General features: G+C 43.1%; 1 protein-coding gene and 1 pseudogene across 1 annotated transcript in view; both read right to left on the bottom strand.

The window, feature by feature from the left end:
* Positions 1-445: 445 nt before the first annotated feature.
* LOC124596139 overlaps positions 446-24,661 on the bottom strand; it is a 49,216-nt gene continuing 25,000 nt past the window's right edge. Inside the window, exons 2-3 of the mRNA XM_047135159.1 lie at positions 15,125-15,256; positions 446-803 (exon numbers count right to left, since the gene is read on the bottom strand). Of these exons, the coding sequence (XP_046991115.1) occupies positions 670-803; positions 15,125-15,256 (266 nt within the window). The 3' untranslated portion in view covers positions 446-669. The remainder of the gene's footprint in view (positions 804-15,124; positions 15,257-24,661) is intronic.
* LOC124597601 lies at positions 15,855-15,971 on the bottom strand (annotated as a pseudogene).

Genomic DNA, 24,661 nt, shown 5'->3' with positions numbered 1-24,661 from the left:
TGTATTGCAGGTTCAAATTGATACATTACTGGTTTTGGCCATAAAAAAATCTTCACATCTGAGAACATGTGTAACTTGGGGAATTCAGATTTTAAAATGACTATTCATCCACTAAATTAGGCAAATATAAATTAAAAATTACGATCTAGATGACACATTAAATTTATTGTTTTGTCCGTGAGTACTGTCAGACATTAAGAATTTCTTGAACTGTAATACCATTTAGTACTTACACAAGTCCCCAGACAGTTACTGATTTATTGAAATGAATTGTATTCAAACAAGACTGGCCATTTTCTACACATGTCAAAAATTTTAAGAATCATCTTTCCAGAATAGTTTTCTTCCTCACGTATTATAATAAGAAACAAATGTGCTAGCATTAATCTTTAATCTGCAGCTGATACTGATGATGACCAGTTAAAAGTAGCAACTGGATGTGGAATTAAGTCAAGGTGCAGCTGAAGCTGTTGTTTATTTAGCATACTGAAATTTATTAAAAATATTGCGTCACATCCCACAGTATGTTGCAGTTTAGTAAGCATACGTGTGTCGATATCGAAGGTAAGAGAATTGATGTTATGTTAGCAATTGCATAAGAAGCTTAACTTCAGATTACATCAGCATCCTTTTTTCCTTACACAGTAATGTGAGGCATCAGTGAGGTGTCTAGATCTCGGAACCATTGCAGCCATCAGATCTGCATACAGTGCTTATGAAGACGACCTGCCCTGCACCTTGCGGCACACAGCCCTCCAGAGTGGATTCGCCATCGCTGCCTGTGCAAGAGCGCTGTATGCCATCTGGAACCGACACAAACACAAGGGCATTAGAATGGTTCATTACGTAACCCTTTCTCCCCATGTGACACGTCAGATATAGCCCTCGGGAGTGGAGGCGCTGTTGTTGTGTCTGCCAGACCATTGTGTGCCATCTGAACTAGCACAAACACAAGAGCATCAGAAAGATTCATTAAACAACCTTTCCTGTCTTGCGCTATGTGAGACACAATCTGTCAGAGCGGAAGTATTACCCTGTTTGTAGGACTGCTGTGTGGCATCTGAAACCAACACAAATACATACACTAATACTACAATAATAATGAATTGGGGATGCGTCCTCCTTTTTGTAAGTACACAAATTATTGTTCTGTTTTATCATCCAAAGAAGTTTCATCACAGTTGTCAACCTCAGTGTCTTTTTTATTATTTTCATTTTATCCTACATTTTGTGTGTTCTGCGGCTGCCAACCAAAATCAGCCACAGGTTTACATCAGTACACTATGAGGGATGTTTGAAAATCATTTACACTGAATTTTTTATTATCCAATCTATAAAATGTATGTGCTGGTAAAATTCGTGGTCTGTGTCCGCTTTTCACCAGCATAACAGGACGCAGTACTTATAACCAAGCAAAAGAAAACGTACATTTGGTACATAAAAACAAACTTGTCACTACCAAGGATTTGCAAAATACTATAATGGTAAAGTAAAAAACGGACATTCGCTACGAATTTTACGAGAACATACATTTTAAAGGTAGGATAACAAACAAAAAATTCACTGCTGACGATTTTCAAACATCCCTTGTGTTTGCAGATAACATGGTGTTCTAATGTAGACCTGCGTCCGATTTAAGTTGGCAGCCACGGAACACACACAATGTAAAATAAAAGGATAATAGTAAAATAACACTGAGGATATCACTACTATGGTTAAAGATGTTTGAGTGATTAAATAGAACAACAATTTGTGTACTTGCGAAAATGCGGACCCTTTTCTAATTCGTTATTGTTTTTCTGCAAGCACTGGAACCGAGCTCAGAACTTCAATATGGTACTAACACAAGAGCATTACAAAGTTTCGTTACACAAATCATCCAGATCCCTAACTGCAAAATACATTCGAAATCTTTCCATCAGCAATACAAAATGGGAGCCAAGCATAGTTGTTTCATCAGCCTCCTCGCGCATTCCATACCCTTTACCAAGAAACCTCCAAGTGACCCCTTCTCCCATAAAAACGAATGTTCACCAATATTTATCCATCATATCATCTCTACCTCTTCCCTCCCTATTCTACACCTCATCAGGATTTCTCAATTTTTTTTCCTCATTTCCCTTCATATCATGACTCTGTTGACACGCCAGTCCCCTAATATCCACCGAACACACACGCAACTGTGCGTTGTTCACTGGTTTTCGAGTGGTTTTCCCACGTAAAGTCCATGTCTCATGTCCATAAGTGAAAACTGTTAACATACATACATGGCAAATTGTAGTTCCAGAAACGTCAGAAGTGTATTTTTTTGTTCTGCGTACTTTGGGAAAAGTACTACACATCATCTGAAAAGCTCTGTTATTTTCTTCCGCTTCCATTTAGCCATCGTGTTCAAATGGCCTAAATAAAGTCAGAAACAGTTCCATGAACGTACTGTTAATTTGTACAAGTTTTCTTTGAATGTTAGTAAGACATTAACTTTGTCTGATTCTAACAGTTTTTTCGAACAGGTTCTCCTGAGATCTTACACTTACCGTTGAAGTTTATCTGCACTACAGTAAACAGTTAAATTTCCTTTGCAAAATGATTGATATAGGACACCCTATGCAAAGTGTGACATTATACATTGAACGTTTGCGTCTGAGGTGGGCGTGTCCCGCAGCCTCTGAAGCAGAGAGGGGAGGCTGCCGATGCATGTGGCTCTGTCAGACTGGCTTACCGCCAGAAGACTAGTATGGTGGGTTTGGAGACTTATCGCCACGTAATATGGCGGCCGGGCTACTGAAATTTTAATACAGACACGTGCTGTGGACACCAACCAATTTCCAGAGATGGACAACGCGACATATTAAAAAGCATGACGCCCAGTTCATTTCAGTACAAATCTATATAGGTCACATACAAATCACTTAAGATACTTGAAGTTGAACGAATAAGTCACATACAAATCGTTAGAAATTACCAACAGTTTACTAAAAAAATGGTCTAGCAGTGATCATTATGTCAACTTAAGAAGGCCTTCAAGACAAATCAAGAATTACACTTGCATTTGCCAGTAAAGAAATACCAAGTACCTTCAGTAAGTAATGCAGTATATTCTTTTCTGAAAGCAGGTTGATCTTATCCAGTATTCCATTACACCATATTAATCCCCGGATTCCATTATACCATATTACGCCCCATTCTTTTGGCTAGAAAACACAATTTTTCAACATAATCTCCGATCAAAACCAGGCATCAGGCCATCTTAGTGGTAGAACCTACGGGTCTGCATGGTACTGCTTTACTGCTAGACGTCGGAGCCAGCCTCTTGTTGCCCCAATAATCTTCCCAACTTCCACGTACTGATCCCGCAGAGTGCACCCTTCATTGGGCAAAACACTTGGAAGTCGGAAGTTGCGAGATCCGGGCTGTAGGGTGGACGAGGAAGAACAGTCCAGTGAAGTTTCGTGAACTCCTGTAGAGTGCGCAGACTTGTCTGAGGCCTTACATTGTCATAGAGAAGGAGAACCTCGTTTGCATTTTTGCGACGAACGTTCCAACATTGCAGGAGTCACAGCTGGGTGCGGCCAGTCGGCGCGCGGGAGAACGAACACGTTTGCACGACCTTGTTGCGATGATGACATGCGCCTCGCCCAACGACTTACCGTGCTTTTGTTCACTGCCACGTCTTTGTAGACACTCGGCAATCGCCTACGTATATCTGAGATGCTCTGGTTTTCCGCCAAAAGAAACTCAAACGACAGCTCTCCGCTTGGAAAGCACCTCCGTTACACACGCCATTTTGAAGCCTATATGTAATGAAGCCTCCTATCGGGACTTCATGAAACAACTGGGAATATTATACGATCTCCCGCAACAAATTTCACATTTTTGCAACCGAAATTGGCCGAGAAAAAGAGTGTTGCATTACTTACTGAACGCCGTCGTAATTCAACGAGAACTGACAGTTGTATAGTAACTCAGTATGAAATGAAGCTGATTCAACACGTAAGTTACCTAGACATAACAAAAAGTACCCTTTCAGGAACCTGAATCATAGAATTTGTAATGTATTTTTTTCATTTGTTTGATTAATTCCAGTCGATTAATATGTTCCCTATCAAAATCGGCAGTAATTGAAATTGTGCTGTGTCTGTTACAAAACTCATTAGACCAAAGGAAAGAGCAGTTAATTTTTTACCAAAAGAATGGAGTGCCCTTTTACTTTTAATTTCCGAATTTAAGGAACTGTTAATTATTTAATGAAAGTGTATATCATATTGACTATCTTTTTTGTTAAATATTAGTAAACTATTAATCGTTTAAACTCCTGCATCAGGTTATTTTAATAAGTTCGAGTCAGCCACACTCGGGTGTTGCATTTATTTTGTGGTTTAACTAATAACTTATTTCGAGCTTCAGCACTCTAGACATGCAATATTACAGCAGTGCCTACAGTTCTTGGGGTTTTCCACGTAGTCTACGAACTTTAACATTTATTAAAGGTACTATGTGCTGAACTACTTCAGTAGTGAGGAAACAGAGACAATTTAAGCTTACGTTATACATCATGAATTGATACAAACTGGCGTAAGAAACTTTTTCTTCAAATAAAATTCAGTCACATTAACATAAATAGTTTCATCTCTGCTACGGCGATCTACAGCCATCACTAATGTAGCGCTATATTATGTACTTATATCTACTGTGACGGGAAAAAAATCGCAACACTAAGAAGTAGTTGTGCGACTTAAACGAATGTTGATAGGCGTACTTCTACATCTGAATGATGACGTATATTCAGATTTCACGCCAGTCGCATTAGAGTAGCGCTAGTATCGTGATACTGCAGTAAGACTTGGTAGGAATGTAGCCATCGTGCATGACCGCTGGCAGTGGTGGTCAAGAGACTATACGGTTGCAAGAAGATCGGACTCTGGTGGACAACATGGCACTACCGACAGGGAATACCATCATATATGGCATATGGCTGTGACGCATCTTACTGCATCTGCAGTAGCAATTTGACAAGAATTTGGCACCTCAGTGACAAAGCGAACTGTTACAATTAGGTTACTCCAAGGAATGCTCCGAGCCAGCCACCCTGTAGTGTGCATTACACATATCCCAAACCGCCGCCATTTACGGTTTCAATGGTGGCAAGCAAGAGCTCATTGGAGGACAGGATGGGGATCTGTCTCGTTTTCTGATAAGAGCTGGTTCTGTCTCGGTGCCAGTGATACTCGTGTGTTCGTTGACAGGAGCCAGTTCAGGAGCTGCAACCATCCTCTCTAGACACACTGCAGCTGCACTTGGACTTTCAATCTGGTGATTCGACACGTCGTGCTGCCATTCTTAACAGCATTCCAGGGGACGTTTTCCAACAGGATAACTCTAGCCCACATACCGCTGTTGTAGCACAACATGCTCTACAGAGTGTCGACATGTCCCTTCGCCTACTCGATCACCAAATATGTCTCCAATAGAGCGCATATGGGACATTATCGGATGACAAATCAAGCGTCATCCCCAAGCAGCGTTAACTGCCCCCGTACAGACCGACTAAGTACAGCAGGCGTGGAACTCCATCTCACAAACTGACATCCGGTGCCTGTACCACACAATACATACACGTCTGCGTGCTTGCTTTGAACGGTCTGGCGGTTGCACCTGTTATCAATGTACCAGCATTTCAAATTTGCAATGTCTTATCTCGCGCTTGCATTAACCAGTGATCTTGCAATGTTAATCACTTAAATGTGTTAACTAGACAAATTTATTCGCGAAATTTCATTACTGTACATTGATTATTTTTGGTGTTGCGATTCTTTTTTCCATCAGTATATTTAGGTGCAGCTTATGGACGACTTCTTACTAACAGTAAGAGACTTAGTCACACCCTTAAACTTCCCTATCCCCTACCCCCCACGACCCACCTCCCCCAAGACAACGTATAACTAGGAATGCCATTGCATTTTAGACCTCAATTCTCTTTATTTATTTTTAACAATATATAGAGTTTCATTTTCGCATTTTGTGCGTCATTTAGACACAACACAGAGAAAAAATACTCTGATAACGTTTACTTTCTTGCACTGGATGGCACACTGGATGGCAAACTGTCGGCCGCGGTGGTCTAGCGGTTCTAGGCGCTCAGTCCGGAACCGCGCGACTGCTACGGTCGCAGGTTCGAATTTTGCCTCGGGCATGGATGTGTGTGATGTCCTTAGGTTAGTTAGGTTTAAGTAGTTCTACGTTCTAGGGGACTGATGACCACAAATGTTAAGTCCCATAGTGCTCAGAGCCATTTGTACCATTATTTTCTTTTACGGCAAACTGATCATATTTCAAGCAGAGATCCATCACCAAAAATTCATGGTTTGGATGGTATGGGACGTCGAAATTTGAAACGGTCCACATATGGTATTAGCTAAACGAGCGCTCCGAAATATTTTGCCTAAATTCATTATATCTGGCAGTATTTCCTTAGTGCGTCTTGGGTGAATAGCTTTCCTTTTAGTGCGTGAATTTACTTTTGGTTCGATTATAACAAATGGTTCAAATGGCTCTGAGCACTATGGGACTTAACTTCTGAGGTCATCGGTCCCCTAGAACTTAGAACTACTTAAACCTAACTAACCTAAGGATATCACACACATCCATTCCCAAGCCAGGATTCGAACCTGCGACCGTAGCGATGGCGCGGTTCCAGATTGTAACGCCTAGAACCGCTCTGCCACTCCAGATTATAACAGTCAATTGTACTTTAATTTATTCTAGTGAAAGTGTATCCCCACCACGTATGCTGGGGCATATGGCGAAGGGGGTGGTGATTTCGACGCCCCTGTGGCTAAACATCGACAACAGCCGGTTGCCCAGCGGTTATATGAAGATTCTTCCCCTTTCAGGCATCTCCAGAAACTACGTTGGAGTCCCCGATGGATGGCATCAGCTACTCGTTAGCGGTCGTCAGGGGTGAATATGGAATATACCTTGATGAGAAGAAGATGTAGATGTCAGAACAGGACCCTCCAAGTCTCCTAGCACGAGAAATCCTTCACTGCAGTGGCCAACCATCTGCTACTGTTCTTTCAAATATGTGTGAGCCCCTTGTAAAACCGTTTCTGCTCCTGATTCTTGTCAAAAAAAAAAGTGTCAGAAACTTTCTTTCTGCAGTGTCTGTAGGGATTCAGAGGTCTCCCATAGTTTACAGGCGTGCAGATAGTGATCCGTACGTAGTTTACTTGGAAATTTTGTATAAAAACATAGGCCGTCTTCATCCTATGACCTAGGGAAAATTTTCCACCCTTCCTTGCCTGAGCTAAGCAATGCTGTAATCTTCTGTAGGGAAACCAAAGCGAAGTTTGGATTTAGAAATCCAGAAAAGGCCAGTTCCTTCGTAAACAGCGAAGTATCAAAATCTAAAAATCTGGAAGCTTACGTTCCTTCTTTCGTTGCTCACAAGTAGGGAGTAATAAGAAAAGATGTTAAAAGTCTTGAACAAGCAGAGATTTTGAAAGTCATACAGTCTATATTTTCCGTTATAGGCGTTCGAAGTATTGCTACGCATTATGTAAGGGATGGTAAATAATAAAGAATCAACCTACAGAGCTGCTTGTTGACCTTCGAGCCTCAAATTTTACAGCGTGCTGTATTTGTCCATGGACACGGATGTCCTGTAGATTCTTATGTGTCAACTGCCAGGCAGTGCTTTATATGCCTCCGATACGGGCATATCAGCAAACAATTGTTGGTCTCAGATAAAATGAAGCAAATGTAGTGGGCTACATTCCGTAGAATCCCACACTTCGTCTCTCACTCTTTGTGCTCGCTGTGGCGGTCAACACCCATCCACGGGTCAATCCTGTCCTACATATCACAGATGGCGAAGAGCTCTGGAACTAGGAACGTCTAATAACAGAGACTTAGGGGTTGCACTGAACATTATCAGTACCCAACCTTGGCATCCGTCACAGAGGGACAACATATCCATCCTGTGTCGATCTTTTCTGCTCAAACAAACAACAGCACGCCAAATTACCAAAACAAAGAACATTTCCCGCCAAGCATACAAGGTTATTAATACGCAAATGGGATCGTTGCTAAACATGTTAATGAGGCTCTTCAGACAAACACTGCTCTGTTGACATGCAGAAGTAAGAGAACGCCGTGATGTAAATGAGTGATCTTACTATCGAAAGCTGCTATACCCCACGCAACATGCAGTCACTCCTCTAAGTCAGAAACCCTATCTGCTTGGTGCCAACAAGGTAACAATCATTCCAGTCCAATTGAACAGTGTCGTGTTTGATTGTGATCCGTCGTTTGATTGTGATCCGTCGATCACCACGTGTGTCTGCACATTCGAACAATGCAGGAGTCACATCTGCGTGCGGCCGGCCGGCGTGCAGAAGATCGGACAGGTGTGAGCGACCTTGTTGCGATGATGATAGACGCCTCGACCGACGATTCACCGTGCTTTTGTTCACTTTCAGGTCTCCGGGGATATTCTGCAGTCGCCTATGAATATGTGCGATGTTCCAGTTTCCCCCCAAAAGAAACTCAACGACAGCTATCTACTTGGAACGCAAATTGGTTACAGACGCCAGGCATCGAAACTTCATGAAACTATAGGGGCTGAAATGGGAATATTCCACGACGTCCCACAACAAACTTCGCATTTTTCCATTCGATAGCGGCCAAGAAGAAAAAATTTATTGCATTGCTTATTGAACGTCCTTCGAATTATTATTATCATTATTAATAATAATATCATTAGTGGCAGTGATCAGACAGGAAGTATTGGCGAACTGAAATCTTCCAACTGCTGACAGTTTTGAAATAAGGAGTCCAGCAATCAAATTATCTGCAAACAGTAGGAGGAAGTATAGTGCGTACATTTTAATTTGGTTGATCTTAAATGTGGGTGCAGGGTGTAGGTGAAGCAAGTGTCGCTAGGGAGAGCAGTAGTGCAAAGCAAACATTTTTTGTTTGCTCTCAAAGTAAGTATCTGAGAAGGAGCTGTTCGTAGCACTCACTAAGAAACGCTTCATCCTTCTACAGCAGAAAGCTTTTAGAAATGAGTAGTACCAACAGTCTCAATGACTCATTCCTTCATGGTGTAACAAAAGTCGTACAAAACTATCATTTATCTCTCGTCATTTTAAAAATGAAAAATTTCAAAGAAAATTCTTTTTCATTATAAATTTTAGTTAGGTGCTAATGATGATTATGGTGGTGGAAGGGGTAGGAGCAGGAGAGGGGGGGAGGCGGGCAAGAGCTAATATCTGATAGTCATTTGTACACTCCTGGAAATGGAAAAAAGAACACATTGACGCCGGTGTGTCAGACCCACCATACTTGCTCCAGACACTGCGAGAGGGCTGTACAAGCAATGATCACACGCACGGCACAGCGGACACACCAGGAACCGCGGTGTTGGCCGTCGAACGGCGCTAGCTGCGCAGCATTTGTGCACCGCCGCCGTCAGTGTCAGCCAGTTTGCCGTGGCATACGGAGCTCCATCGCAGTCTTTAACACTGGTAGCATGCCGCGACAGCGTGGACGTGAACCGTATGTGCAGTTGACGGACTTTGAGCGAGGGCGTATAGTGGGCATGCGGGAGGCCGGGTGGACGTACCGCCGAATTGCTCAACACGTGGGGCGTGAGGTCTCCACAGTACATCGATGTTGTCGCCAGTGGTCGGCGGAAGGTGCACGTGCCCGTCGACCTGGGACCGGACCGCAGCGACGCACGGATGCACGCCAAGACCGTAGGATCCTACGCAGTGCCGTAGGGGACCGCACCGCCACTTCCCAGCAAATTAGGGACACTGTTGCTCCTGGGGTATCGGCGAGGACCATTCGCAACCGTCTCCATGAAGCTGGGCTACGGTCCCGCACACCGTTAGGCCGTCTTCCGCTCACGCCCCAACATCGTGCAGTCCGCCTCCAGTGGTGTCGCGACAGGCGTGAATGGAGGGACGAATGGAGACGTGTCGTCTTCAGCGATGAGAGTCGCTTCTGCCTTGGTGCCAATGATGGTCGTATGCGTGTTTGGCGCCGTGCAGGTGAGCGCCACAATCAGGACTGCATACGACCGAGGCACACAGGGCCAACACCCGGCATCATGGTGTGGGGAGCGATCTCCTACACTGGCCGTACACCACTGGTGATCGTCGAGGGGACACTGAATAGTGCACGGTACATCCAAACCGTCATCGAATCCATCGTTCTACCATTCCTAGACCGGCAAGGGAACTTGCTGTTCCAACAGGACAATGCACGTCCGCATGTATCCCGTGCCACCCAACGTGCTCTAGAAAGTGTAAGTCAACTACCCTGGCCAGCACGATCTCCGGATCTGTCCCCCATTGAGCATGTTTGGGACTGGATGAAGCGTCGTCGCACGCGGCCTGCACGTCCAGCACGAACGCTGGTCCAACTGAGGCGCCAGGTGGAAATGGCATGGCAAGCCGTTCCACAGGACTACATCCAGCATCTCTACGATCGTCTCCATGGGAGAATAGCAGCCTGCATTGCTGCGAAAGGTGGATATACACTGTACTAGTGCCGACATTGTGCATGCTCTGTTGCCTGTGTCTATGTGCCTGTGGTTCTGTCAGTGTGATCATGTGATGTATCTGACCCCAGGAATGTGTCAATAAAGTTTCCCCTTCCTGGGACAATGAAATCACGGTGTTCTTATTTCAATTTCCAGGAGTGTATTTTCAATTTTTCGATGGGTGCTCATGGCGTACATGTTTAACTTGAACCCAAATGTTACGAGCCTGCCTACTTGCACGACACGCAACGCACCAGAGACGACAACTGCAATTCTGTGAATCGGGTGGTCTTTGTGCTGTATCTGCACTGAAGAGGATGACGTATAAAGTTGTGTGACAGCTGCAGTGCTATTACCGCTTTTCATGTAATGCCGATTTCCAATCTAACTGTATAAATACAGTGTTCAAACAAGTTTCAAATTGTTTTTACGCTTTTTAAAAAAATGGCTCTGAGCACTATGGGACTCAACTGCTGTGGTCATAAGTCCCCTAGAACTTAGAACTACTTTAACCTAACTAACCTAAGGACAGCACACAACACCCAGCCATCACGAGGCAGAGAAAATCCCTGACCCCGCCGGGAATCGAACCCGGGAACCCGGGCGTGGGAAGCGAGAATGCTACCGCACGACCACGAGATGCGGGCTTTGCGCTTTTAAGTTTTATCATACAAAATATATTACGTTCCTTTGTCACGAGCGAAACGAGCTAATCTTTAGCTTTTACAAATAACGTTTACGATCTACTTTAAAGACACAGGTTGTGCCACACTTTAGAAAAGTATGAAAGGTATTCTACTTCACATCGTTTAATATACACTGCGGTGACAAAAGTCATGGGATAGCGAAAAGCATATATACACATGGCGGTAATATCGCGTAGACAGGGTATAAAAGAGTAGTGCAGCTGTCGTTTGTACCCACGTGATTCATGTGCAAAATTTTCAGACGTCATTATTGTTGCGTAACGGGAATTAACAGACTTTGAGGGCGGAATGGAATTTGGAGCTAGACGAATAGGACGTTCCATTTCGGAAATCGCTAGTGTATTAGATCTTCCGAGATCCATAGTGTCAGGTGTGTTCCGAGAGTACCAAATTTCAGGCATTACCTTTCGCCAGGGACAACGCGGTGGTCGACGGCCCACGAAGCCATGGACCTGTCCAGCTGAACCGATCGTTGACTGAAAATGGTTATCTTCGGCTATTTGGGGACCAGTTGCAGCCTTTTATGGACATCAGATTTCTGAACAACGATGGAACTCTTATGGATGACAATGCGCCATGTCACCGGGACTCAGGTGTTCGCGATTAGTTTGAAGAACATTTGGATAGTTCGAGTGAACGATTTGGCCACCCAGATTGCGCGTCATGAATCTCATCGAACATTTATGGGACTTAATAGAGAGGTCAGTTCGTGCAAAAAATACTGCACCGGCAGTAGTTTCGAAATTATGGACTACTTTGGAGGCAGCATGGCTCAGTAATTCTGCAGGGGATTACCGATGACTTGTTGGGTCCATGCCACGTCGAGTTGCTACAATATGCCGGGGAAAAGGAGGTCCAACACGATATTATGAATATATCCCATCACTTTTGCCACCTCAGTGTACACATAGTATACAAACACTTTCACTTGTCTGGAACCGAGAGTTTACTGGCCCAACTGGCTCCTGTGACTGCAAAATTTACTGATCCATAAACCTCCCTACTCCCTGAATCATTTCCCTTGCCATGGTGGGTAGGCTTACATGCCTCAACGCTACAGAATATAGATAGCTGTGCCATAAGTGCAGCTACAGCGGAGGGGTATCTGTTGAGAGGCCAGACGAACGTGTGGTTCCTGAAGAGGGCAGCAGCCTATTCGGTAGTTGCTAGGGGCGACGTCTGGATGACTTTGCTGTGCTAGTACCGTGAATGGCTAAAAGCAAGGTGAAACTACATCCGTTCTTTTTCCCGATGGAATGCAGCTTTACTGCATGGTTAAACAATGATGCCTTCCTCTTGAGTAAGATTTCCGGAGGTAAAATTATCTAGTCGGGTCTACCCAGAAGGATGTCGTCACCACGGAAGACAAAACTGGCAATCTGCGGGTCGGAGCTTGGAATATTAGGTCGCATAATCTGGAGATTAAAAAAGGAAAACTGATAGGTTTGAAGTTAGGTGTAATATGTATCAATGATGTTCTGTGGCATGATGAACATACTTCAGAGAGGGAAAGCTTAAACGGAACTTGTAGAGAAACCAGACGGCATTGATAAGAGTCGAGAGGCATGAAAAGCTGTGGCCGAGAAGGGAGTGAGACGTGGTTGTAGCCTAGCCCCAATGTTATTGAGTCTGTACACTGAGCAAACAATAAAGAGAACCAAAGAAAATTTTTGTGAGCGTATTTAAGTTCACGGGAAGGAAATAAAAACTCTGAAGTTCTCCAGTGACATTGTAATTCTGTCAGAGTCAGCTAAGGACTAGGAAGAGCAGTTGAACGGGATGGACAGCATCTTTAAAGAAGGTGTAAGTGGGCTGCTTCTGTGTTGGCAACGCTGTGTAGCGCTTTGCATTGGAGCTCTGACTGCGCTTTCTTTGTAAGAGATTCTGTGGCTGGTCGGACTCGTTGGTGGAAGTTAATCGCCAGTACTGTGGGGCAGTTGCAGGTGAACAGCCAGCAGTGGTGGATGTTAGATGTGAGAAGTTAGCATTGATGGAGAGTAGAGGTCTGAAGTGTTAGCGTAGGTTAACGATCTGTACATGTTCGACTTGGAGACTGAATATTATTCATGATTATATACCTTTGTACTGGATGTCAATGGACGATTTATATTCGTGTTTGAACTGGATGTCGCATTATTAAGGTACAAAAAAATACATTATTTAGTTTGCAACAAAATCTTTCATTTGCTAACCACATGCCTATTAGTAGTTAGTGGCTTTATTAGTTAGGCCGGCCGGAGTGGCCGTGCGGTTCTAGGCGCTACAGTCTGGAACCGCGTGACCGCTACGGTCGCAGGTTCGAATCCTGCCTCGGTCATGGATGTGTGTGATGTCCTTAGGTTAGTTAGGTTTAAGTAGTTCTAAGTTCTGGGGGACTGATGACCACAGCAGTTAAGTCCCATAGTGCTCAGAGCCATTTTTTTTAGTAGTTAGAATCTTTTATTTAGCTGTCAGTATTGACGCTCGCTGCATTGCAGTAGTTCGCGTAACGAAGATTTTAGTGAGGTAAGTGCTTAATGAAATGTATAGGTTATTGTTAAGATTTCTTTTTAGTCAGAGCCATTCTTTTGAATTAATTATTTGAAGTCAGGTTGTAACTTTTTTGAGCAGTCGGATTGCGTTGCGCTAGAATATTGTGGGTCAGTGTTGACATGATAAGAAAAAGTAAAGAGAAAGTATGCTCAATACGACCAGTTTTACTCAGCTGTTTCAGAATCAAATAATGTAGAAGTTTCATCTTCTCAGTCATTCTGCAATTTAAGTAGAGACACACTCATTTCAATAAAGAAGTTTCAAAGGTTATAAGATTATCTTCAACAAAAGCAAAACAAGAGTGATGGAATGTAGTCAAATTAAATCAGGCGATGCTGAGAGGATTAGATTAGGAAACGAGACAATAAAAGGAGAGGATGGGTATTGTTGTAACTGACCTAGCCGAAATACAGAAGATGTAAAATGTAGACTGCCAATGGCAAGAAAAGCGTTTCTGAAGAAGAGAAACTTGTTAACATCGAATATAGATTTAAAGTGTTAGGAAGGCTTTTCTGAAAGTACTTGCATGGACTGTAACCATGTTTGGAAGTGAAACATGAACGATACCCAGTTCAGACAGGAAGAAAATCTTTTCAGATGTGGTGCTAGAGAACAGTGCTCAAGATTAGATCGGTAGAACATGTCACATATGAGGAGGTACTGAATACGGCTGGAGAGAAATGAAATTTGTGGAATAACGTGACTAAAAGAAGGGATCGAATGACAGGACACATTATGAGACATGAAAGAATCACAAATTTGGTATTGGAAGAAAGTGTTGGTGATTTGGAAATAGGACAAGGGATGAATGTAGTAATCAGGTTCAAAAGGATGTGGGTTGCAGTAGCTGTTTGGAGATGAAGAGGTTTGCACAGGGCAGAGTAGTGTGGAGAGCTGGACCAAACAACTCGTCGCATTGAAGACTACAATAACAACAAAAACTTTTCCATAAATATGCATTTTTTGCTCTTGCTGCTGTAGTTTTTAGGTAAATTGATCACTTTCTTCCCACATGTAATGTCTATTTTCTTGTCTCATAACTGTGTTGATACGTTTTTATTATATCTTCTAATTTTTAGCTCTGATTAAGGCAGTAAAGCCAAAACCAGTTATCAGTTTTAATGCAGTAACATGTACCCAAGATGTAATTCTAATTGTAATCCGATTCATAGGGTATCGATTTCCTCAGCAGCTCCAAATGGGCTTATTTCGTGTCATTCTTAAGGATTTTATTACAATAAGCATCCCACGCCACTATTTCCTCTACAATAAGAACACTCCTCTGATCGGCGTAGAACGTGCACATGATATGTTGTAGAGCAATTCGAAGGAATCTCACCTGTGGAGTTTTTCTTGACACAGAACCCATCCTCGTCTGGGCAGGTCACCAGTAGGTCCTCAGGATCGCTGAAGGGATCTCCACAGCGATAATCCAATGCGGAATGGCATACGTAGCACATAATGGCGTCAACTGAAACAGATAAGGAGCTGACTGAGTGGTTGCGCTTGGTGGAAGTGATTTACTATTGAATTCTTCCAGCTTGCTGTTTATCACTGAATGACTACGTTGTGTGAATGACTCTGATGAATATTCCTGAAGAACAGCGTTTTCTATATGTCATTGTGGGAGGAAGGGATGGAGAGTGCGGAACCGAGAACTGCCAGTAAGACTACGGCTCTTCAAGAACACAAAGAGCTTTAAATTCACCTCCAACCGAAAGATAAACATCACAAATATCATACGCCCTCACTGCATGAAACACTGGTAAAATGTTTGGAATTTATACCCGAAGACGGGAACAGAGTTTGGTTATAAGGAATCGCTACATACCTCACTTTGCATACTACTAAACTAAACTAAACTCCTCCTGAACAGGCCATGAAGGCCCAAAGGTACCAACCGGCCGCCGTGTCATCCTCAGACCATAGGCGTCACTGGATGTGGATATGGAGGGGCATGTGGTCAGCACACCGCTCTCCCGGCCGTATGTCACATTACGGACCGCAGCCGCTACTTCGCAATCAAGTAGCTCCTCAGTTTGCCTCACAAGGGCTGAGTGCACCCCGCTTGCCAACAGCGCTCGGCAGACCGGATGGTCACCCACCAAGTGCCAGCCCAGCCCGACAGCGCTTAACTTCGGTGATCTGACGGGAACCGGTGTTACCACTGGGGCAAGGCCGTTGGCCCCTACTTTGTACACTACTTAGTGCTGAAAGTATCACAAACCATAGAGGCCCTAGCCACTTGGATCGAGCGCAACCGCTTATAAGGGAACTGATATCAATCGCACGACACAGGGCCGTACTTATCTAAACACTCCTAAGCTGAAACCACAATGTCGAAAATTTTGTGATGCCTATCCTGCAGAAAACAGCATTTTAGGACAATTTCCAAATAAAAATCTGTAAATACAGGATGTTTCAAAAATGACCGGTATATTTGGAACGGCAATAAAAACTAAACGAGCAGCGATAGAAATACACCGTTTGTTGCAATATGCTTGGGACAACAGTACATTTTCAGGCGGACAAACTTTCGAAATTACAGTAGTTACAATTTTCAACAACAGATGGCGCTGCAAGTGATGTGAAAGATATAGAAGACAACGCAGTCTGTGGGTGCGCCATTCTGTACGTCGTCTTTCTGCTGTAAGCGTGTGCTGTTCACAACGTGCAAGTGTGCTGTAGACAACATGGTTTATTCCTTAGAACAGAGGATTTTTCTGGTGTTGGAATTCCACCGACTAGAACACAGTGTTGTTGCAACAAGACGAAGTTTTCAACGGAGGTTTAATGTAACCAAAGGACCGAAAAGCGATACAATAAAGGATCTGTTTGAAAAATTTCAACGGACTGGGAACGTGACGGATGAATGTGCTGGAAAGGTAGGGCGACCGCGTACGGCAACCACAGGGGGCAACGCGCAGCTAGTGCAGCAGGTGATCCAACAGCGGCCTCGGGTTTCCGTTCGCCGTGTTGCAGCTGCGGTCCAAATGACGCCAACGTCCACGTATCGTCTCATGCGCCAGAGTTTACACCTCTATCCATACAAAATTCAAACGCGGCAACCCCTCAGCGCCGCTACCATTGCTGCACGAGAGACATTCGCTAATGATATAGCGCACAGGATTGATGACGGCGATATGCATGTGGGCAGCATTTGGTTTACTGACGAAGCTTATTTTTACCTGGACGGCTTCGTCAATAAACAGAACTGGCGCATATGGGGAACCGAAAAGCCCCATGTTGCAGTCCCATCGTCCCTGCATCCTCAAAAAGTACTGGTCTGGGCCGCCATTTCTTCCAAAGGAATCATTGGCCCATTTTTCAGATCCGAAACGATTACTGCATCACGCTATCTGGACATTCTTCATGAATTTGTGGCGGTACAAACTGCCGTAGACCTCGTGGTTTATGCAAGATGGTGCCCGGCCACGTCTTTAATTTCCTGAATGAATATTTCGATGATCGTGTGATTGCTTTGGGCTATCCGAAACATACAGGAGGCGGCGTGGATTGGCCTCCCTATTCGCCAGACATGAACCCCTGTGACTTCTTTCTGTGGGGACACTTGAAAGACCAGGTGTACCGCCAGAATCCAGAAACAACTGAACAGCTGAAGCAGTACATCTCATCTGCATGTGAAGCCATTCCGCCACACACGTTGTCAAAGGTTTCGGGTAATTTCATTCAGAGACTACGCCATATTATTGCTACGCATGGTGGATATGTGGAAAATATCGTACTATAGAGTTTCCCAGACCGCAGCGCCATCTGTTGTTGAAAATTGTAACTACTGTAATTTCGAAAGTTTGTCTGCCTGAAAATGTACTGTTGTCCCAAGCATATTGCAACAAACGGTGTATTTCTATCGCTGCTCGTTTGGTTTTTATTGCCGTTTCAAATATACCGGTCATTTTTTAAACACACTGTAAGAAGTACTTAACTCAAAAGATTTAGGTAAACCTTTCATGATTTAATGAGTTAATATTATTAAGATACTTAAGACTATTTATTAACATCGCTGTAAACAACCTTATTTTAAACAAGTTGAGATTCTCATCCACACAAAAAATTACCTATTGTAACTGGCAACAAACATGTTTTTATGCAAATGCTAAATAACAAATGGAAGGTGTCAACTAAGCAAATTTTATCATCTTTTAATTGAAATACGATACTTTTCCAAATAATCAGCCTCAAAATGAACGGCTTAAAACAATCTTATCCGCTAATTGCTCTGCGCCTACACTACAACCAATGGAGGTATTTACACTGAAGCGCCAAGGAAACTGATATAGGCATGCGTATTTAAATGCAGAGGTGTGTAAACAGGCAGAATACGGCGCTGCGGACAACAAGTGTCTGGCGCAGTTGTTAGATCGGTTCCTGCTGCTACAATCGGACGTTATCAAGATTTAAGAGAGTTTGAAGCTGATGCCATAGTCGACGCACGAGCGGTGGGACACAGCATCTCCGAGGTAGCGATGAAGTGGGGATTTTCCCGTACGACTATTTCACGGGTGTATCGTGAATATCAGGAATCCTGTAAAACATCAAATCTCCCACATCGCTGCGGCCGGAAAAAGATCCTGCAAGAACGGGACCAACGTCCAGTGAATAGCATCTTTCAACGAGACAGATGTGAAATCCTTTCGGAAACTGCTCCAGATTTCAATGCTGGACCATCAACAAGTATCAGCGTGCGCGACATTCAACTAAACATCATCGATATGGGCTTTCGGAGCCGAGGGCACAGTAGTGTATCCTTGATGACTGCACGACACACAGCCTTACGCCTCGCCTGGGCCCATCAGCACCGACATTGGACTGTTGACGTCTGGAAACATTTTGCCTGGTCGGAAGACTCTCGTTTGAAATTTTGGACGTGTACGGGTATGGAGACAACCTCATGAATCCATGGACCCTGCATTTCAGCGGGGGTCTCTTCAAGCTGGCAGAGGCTCAGTAATGGTGTGGACCTGTGTTGTTGGAGTGATACGCGACCCTTGACACGTCTAGATACGGCTCTGACAGGTGATAAGTACATAATCATCCTGTCTAGTCACCTGCATCCATTGATGTCCATTGTGCATTCCGGCGGACTTGGGCATTTCCAGCTGGACAATGTGACACCCCACACCTCCACACGTCCAGAATTGCTGCAGAGTGGCTCCAGGAACACTCTTCTGAGTTTAAACACTTCCGCTGGTCACCATACTCCCCAGACATGAACATTATTGAGCATATCTCGGATGCCATGCAACGTGCTGTTCTGAAGAGATCTCCATCTCTGGTACTCTTACTGATTTATGGACAGCCCTGCAGGATTCATGATGTCAGTTCCCTCCAACACGACACCAGACATTAGTCGAGTCCATGCCATGTCGTGTTGCGGCACTTCTGCGTGCTTGCGGAAACCCTACACTATATTAGGCAGGTGCACCAGTTTCTTTGGCTCTTCGGTGTATAACGTCTTCACAACTTAGTTGTCTTAAAATATCACTATATCACTTTCCATACTGCGCAACGCTAAAATGTTAAACAGGTCCTCTAGAATGGAGGTTTGAATCCTGTTTGTGAACGAGATTTTCCCTCTTCTATTAACGAAATACCGATGCTGCTAACATTCGTCGTCTGACTTACTGTGTATGGTTCTGATGTGGATTTTTACTATCTTTCTATACAGATCCCGTATACCAAACAAAATTCACATAAATCTTTTTTGCTTTGCTTTTGAAAACATAGAATACTATAGGTGTACTACTCTTTTTGCAATCTTCTACGTAGTCTCTGTAGATACATGCAATAGTTCTCCCTGTCGCAGGACGTGTGCACTCATAGATAATGACTCTCAATGCGAAGGGCTGATTTAATGCTCGCGCGCATGTTATTTTTAATATTGTCATCAACTGAAACATGAATAGTCTATTTACCCCAAAGATCCTCTAGTACAAATCCATCTTTAACTTTTTTCGAAGTTAGTAGAAACGTTCGTCATACAATATCCAAGGTACACATAAAAATGTTTACAGATTGTCACTCGATGTCCATTCTCTTCGAAATAGAATGCGTGTTTCAGCTTTCTCTCTTTCTTCGGATGCTTACACTGAGGTCCTATTTCGACAGAACGACGTACGATGTTTTCAAGTTGCGTAGACAAATCCCTTGTCTTCCAGTAATTTGAATATATCCATCATCTGTCATCTTTAGTGAATTTAGTAGTACAATTTTGAGAACAGTTTTGAGATAACGACTTAGTGCTCCTAGACAATTTTTTGTTCTGCTTGTAAAGAGAAACACTTTTGCCCGAATTACTTTTTTTATTTTTTTATTTATTTTATTTTTTTCAGTGCTTCCATTAGGAGCGATGAATTGTTTTTCGTTTTTCCTTGGCTGTTTGCATTATTTTTGACTGCTAGGTTTTCTTCATTGCTAGTACTAAACAAGAATCAATTTTTTGAAACCCCGTAATTGTCTCCCATTCCCACACATGGCTCAAAGATGCCTGTAACGTATCACTTTAATGGTGAAAAAGCATGCACCCTGCACACTCGGGATTGGCGACGGTTCAAAAGACAAGGTGTCGAGCCATAGCTGAGATGTTTATGTGAATTGTAAGATGGGTTGATGACTTCACATTGGCACCAAATTGCACCACAATTGGCGCCCTAGCGACTGAGGTCAGAACCGCGACACCCAGTGTTGAATCACGTGGCTGTTCTTATGGGTGGCCGAGGAAAACATTTCAGGCTCACCGCCGCTCAGAGTCGACAGGGGGTCGCATAAAGGGCGTCAGTGAAACCAAGTCTTCGCCTGGGACATTGATTCCCACACATTTCGCTGCTGGAAACGACGGTTCGTGGTGCTATGAGCAACAAGATGACGTTCTTCACAAAGTTCGTCACAGCTGCCACTCCCTGGGCCTTTCAATCCTTCTCTAAGGAAATGGTGGAACTGCAACCCCACTGAACTTGATCTGACCATTTTGGAGAGTAGAGCGACTGCAGGTTTTCTCTGCTGTATAGCTTGTAATCAGTAGGGACTGTTACAAACCATCCATCAAAATGTGAACGTGATCCGAAGCGGCAAAGAGTTCCTATGCTTTTTCTACGTCTACATCTACATAGATACTATGCAAGCCACCGTACGCCTCGTGGCGGAGGTTACCCTGTACCTCTACGAAGGGCGTTTGAAAAGTCCGTGCAAAAATAAAATCTACTTACGTGTTTCGCGTAAACCTTTTTTGTTTATCGAAATAGTCTCCTTTTAGACTTATACATTTCGTCCAGTGCTGTTCTAATTCGTTGATACCTTCCGAATAATAGGAACTGTCCATGTCTGCAAAATACCTATTAGTTGCTGCAATCACCTCCTCGTTTGAATAAAATCTTTGTCCCGCCAGCCATTTCTTCAAATTGGGGAACGCATAGTAGTCCGAGGGAGCCAACTCTGAAGAATAGTGGGGATGTGAAACGAGTTGGAATCCTATTTCCATTAATTTTGCGACCACAACTGCTGAGGTGTGTGGTGGTGCATTGTCGTGATGGAAAAGGTCACTTTTGCTGTCCAGTCGCCGGCGATTTCTTGCAGCTCGGTTTTCAAACGATCCGGTAATGGTGAATAATATGCACCTCTAATAGTGTCACCTTTTCCCAGATAATCGATGAGGATTATCCCTTGCGAATCCCAAAAGACAGTCGCCATAACCTTTCCGGCCGAAGGAATGGTCTTCGCCTTTTTTGGTGCAGATTCTCCCTTGGTAACCCATTGTTTAGATTGTCGTTTCGTTTCAGGAGGATTATAATGTATCCACGTTTCATCCGCAGTGTCGAAACGACGCTTAAATTCCTGTGGATTCTTGCTGAACAACTGCAAACGATTTTTGCAAAACTTTACACGATTCCGTTTTTGGTAAAGCGTGAGCAATCGCGGAACCCATCTTGCGGATAGCTCTCTCATGTCCAAATGTTTATGCAAACTATTATGTGCACGTTTATTGGAGATGCCCACAGCACTAGCAATCTAACGCACCTGAACTCTTCAGTCATCCATCACGATATCATGGATTTTATCAATGATTTCTGGAGTTGTAACCTCCACAGGCCGTCGAGAACGTTCAGCATCACTTGTGCCCATATGGCGACGCCGAAAATTTTGAAACCTCTTATAAACTGTTCTAATCTAAGGTGCAGAGCCACCGTAATGTTTATCAAGCTTCTCTTTAGTCTCCTGAGGTGTTTTGCCTTTCATAAAGTAATGTTTAATCATCACACGAAATTATTTTTGGTCCACTTTTTGACAATCACTCGACTTCCTTGATTCACACGAATTCCAAACACAAAGAAATAGATCAATATGGCTGAAAATAGGTGTGCGTTCTTTCCAAAGATAGTACTAACTAAACATGACCTCGATACGTGCCAGTGGTGCCATCTCTCAGACTTTGCATGGACTTTTCAAACGCCCGTCGTATTTGTTATTTCCTTTCCTGTTCCACTCGCAAATAGAGCGAGGGATAAATGACTGTCTATATGCCTCCGTATAAGCCCTAATTTCTCGTATCTTATCTTAGTGGTCGTTACGCATAATGTATATCTTCGAGGTCCTTACGCACAATATATGTTTGCGGCAGTAGAATCATTCATTGGTCAGCTTCAAATGCCACTTCTCTAAATTTTCTCAGTAATGTTTCTCGAAAAGAACGTCGCCGTCCCTCCACGGATTTCCATTTGAGTTCCCGAAGCATCTCCGTTAACACTTACGTGTTGTTCGAACCTATCGGTAACAAGTCTAACAGCCCGCCGCTGAATTGCTTCCTTCAATCAGTCCTCGTACGGATCCCAAACACTTGAGCAGTACTCAAGAACAGGGTCGCACTATCGTCCTGTATGTTGTCCCCTTTATAGATGAGCCACAATTTCGTAAAATTCTTCCAATAAACCGAAGTTAACCATTCGCCTTGCCTACCATAGTTCTCTCATGCTCGTTCCACCTCGTATCGCTTTGAAACTTTACGCCCAGATATTTAAATGACGTGACTGTGTCAGGTGCGTTAGATTGCAGTTTGATTTTCCTAGTCATCCGCAATAACTTATAGTTTTCCACATGTAGAGCTACCTGCCATTATCCCACATTTTTTGCTTCCTCCTATGCCATGTCACAGGGGTGAGCAACATTAACATGCGTGTGAATAAAACGAAAAAGGGTCCCTGTAAGACACCCCGTTCAGGAACACCCCTCGTTGTCTCCCAGTTACCTTAGTTGAGCTAAGCCTGAATGTAGACAAACACCACCTGAGGGTTGCCGAAGGGATTGCCTAACTCCCTGGCGCTAGATTAGCCATGTGGTGAAGTTTCTGAGAGGTAGATTCACGCTTTCAATACTTTTCAGTGGAATTTTCAGAGAAACATTTCCATCACTGTTAAAGAGGTAATAGTTATCACTGTTTGCTTCGAAGCACATTTTTCCATTTGAGCTTTTGACTACAAGAGGGAACAGTGAAAACCCTTTTCTCAAAAGGACTGCAAGTATTGAGCATATTCGTAATTGTTCAGCAGGCAAATATTCCCACTGCCATACTACTTCTTGAAATTAAAGCAAACACGCTTGCTAGAACTTTCCTTCATGGTTTCATCTATTTCTTTCATCTTAAGCATTCGCTCTGGTTCTGTTTGGTCTTCAGTGTTTTGTGCCTTGGCTGTTAAAACTATTTTTTGACCTCTCCCAGTGAGGACTAGGATTGTTAATATCGTGATTTTAATTTCTAAAATATCAAAAAATAAAAATAAAGAAGTAAAAGGAAATTATGCCTATAGTATATATCATACTTTTCTGTGCAGTGGAAATTTACTTAACAAAGTAATATTAACGAGCAACATTACATACCACAATAACGTAAACGGGCAAAATTACAAATCAAAATACCGCAAACGACCAAAGGCACGAATCAAAATTAAACAGAAAAGTAATGCTACTTAACATAATAGTTTAGGCAAATAATGTGACAAGTACAAAATGAGTTGCCTAGTACTGTGATAAGTAGAAAATGCCATGGGAAACAAGCAACGAAAAAATTCAAAAAGTCAATCTACTGATCCTGCACTATCCATCTTTTTCCTCCAACACAGTACTGTTACAGCAGCCATCTCTCTGCAGTTCTGCACACTAGGATTATCGCAATACTACATTCGTTGTTTCTTTTGTGCCACATTAGTAGTAACGGCGTGTGAAATTCTGGTTATATCAGCAAAGAAAGATGTGAAGCAGTTCGAGGAAACCGAAGTTGTTTATCAGCGCAGGAAGTTATTATTATGAACAGTGACAAGGAGAGCTGATTGCAGCCTTTCTATGCACTTGTCAGAGTAGTAGAAAAGAGCATCTATCGTTCGAATTACTGAGATACTTCAGAGTCGGTACAGAATTGGTAGCTGTTTGTTTTCATACAACGATCGCAAGTGTAACAACAGTCGTCTGAGTCATTCAAGGGTAGTAAAGGTAAAATAAACAGATTTAGCAGACAACTGATTTGTTTGGAAATGTATTATATTCTTGATTAAATTCAGGTTAGAGAATTATCTTTTTCCACTGTTGTGATCATACAGTACAGACAAGCACATTTTGCAGGTGATGCTGATAGTATTATAATAAATCCCATTAGAGAGAAAACAACATAAGAGTTTGTGAGTGTTGTTTTTCAAAACATTATTAAGTGGTTTTAAGAAAAGCGTAATTTCCAGGCAGCGGTTGGAGTGGTGGAAAGAGTACAGAACTGAAATCCGAGGGTTGTGGGCTTCATTCACTATGACGACATTTCTTTTTATTAATTTTTTATTTTCCACTTTTACGTTATTTACATTGGAAATAAACCGAAATA

The sequence above is a fragment of the Schistocerca americana genome, chromosome 2, assembly GCF_021461395.2.
Source record: "Schistocerca americana isolate TAMUIC-IGC-003095 chromosome 2, iqSchAmer2.1, whole genome shotgun sequence".
Lineage (NCBI taxonomy): Eukaryota > Metazoa > Arthropoda > Insecta > Orthoptera > Acrididae > Schistocerca > Schistocerca americana.
The sequence above is the reverse complement of the archived record's forward strand: the minus strand, read 5'-3'. Positions and strand labels throughout refer to the sequence as shown.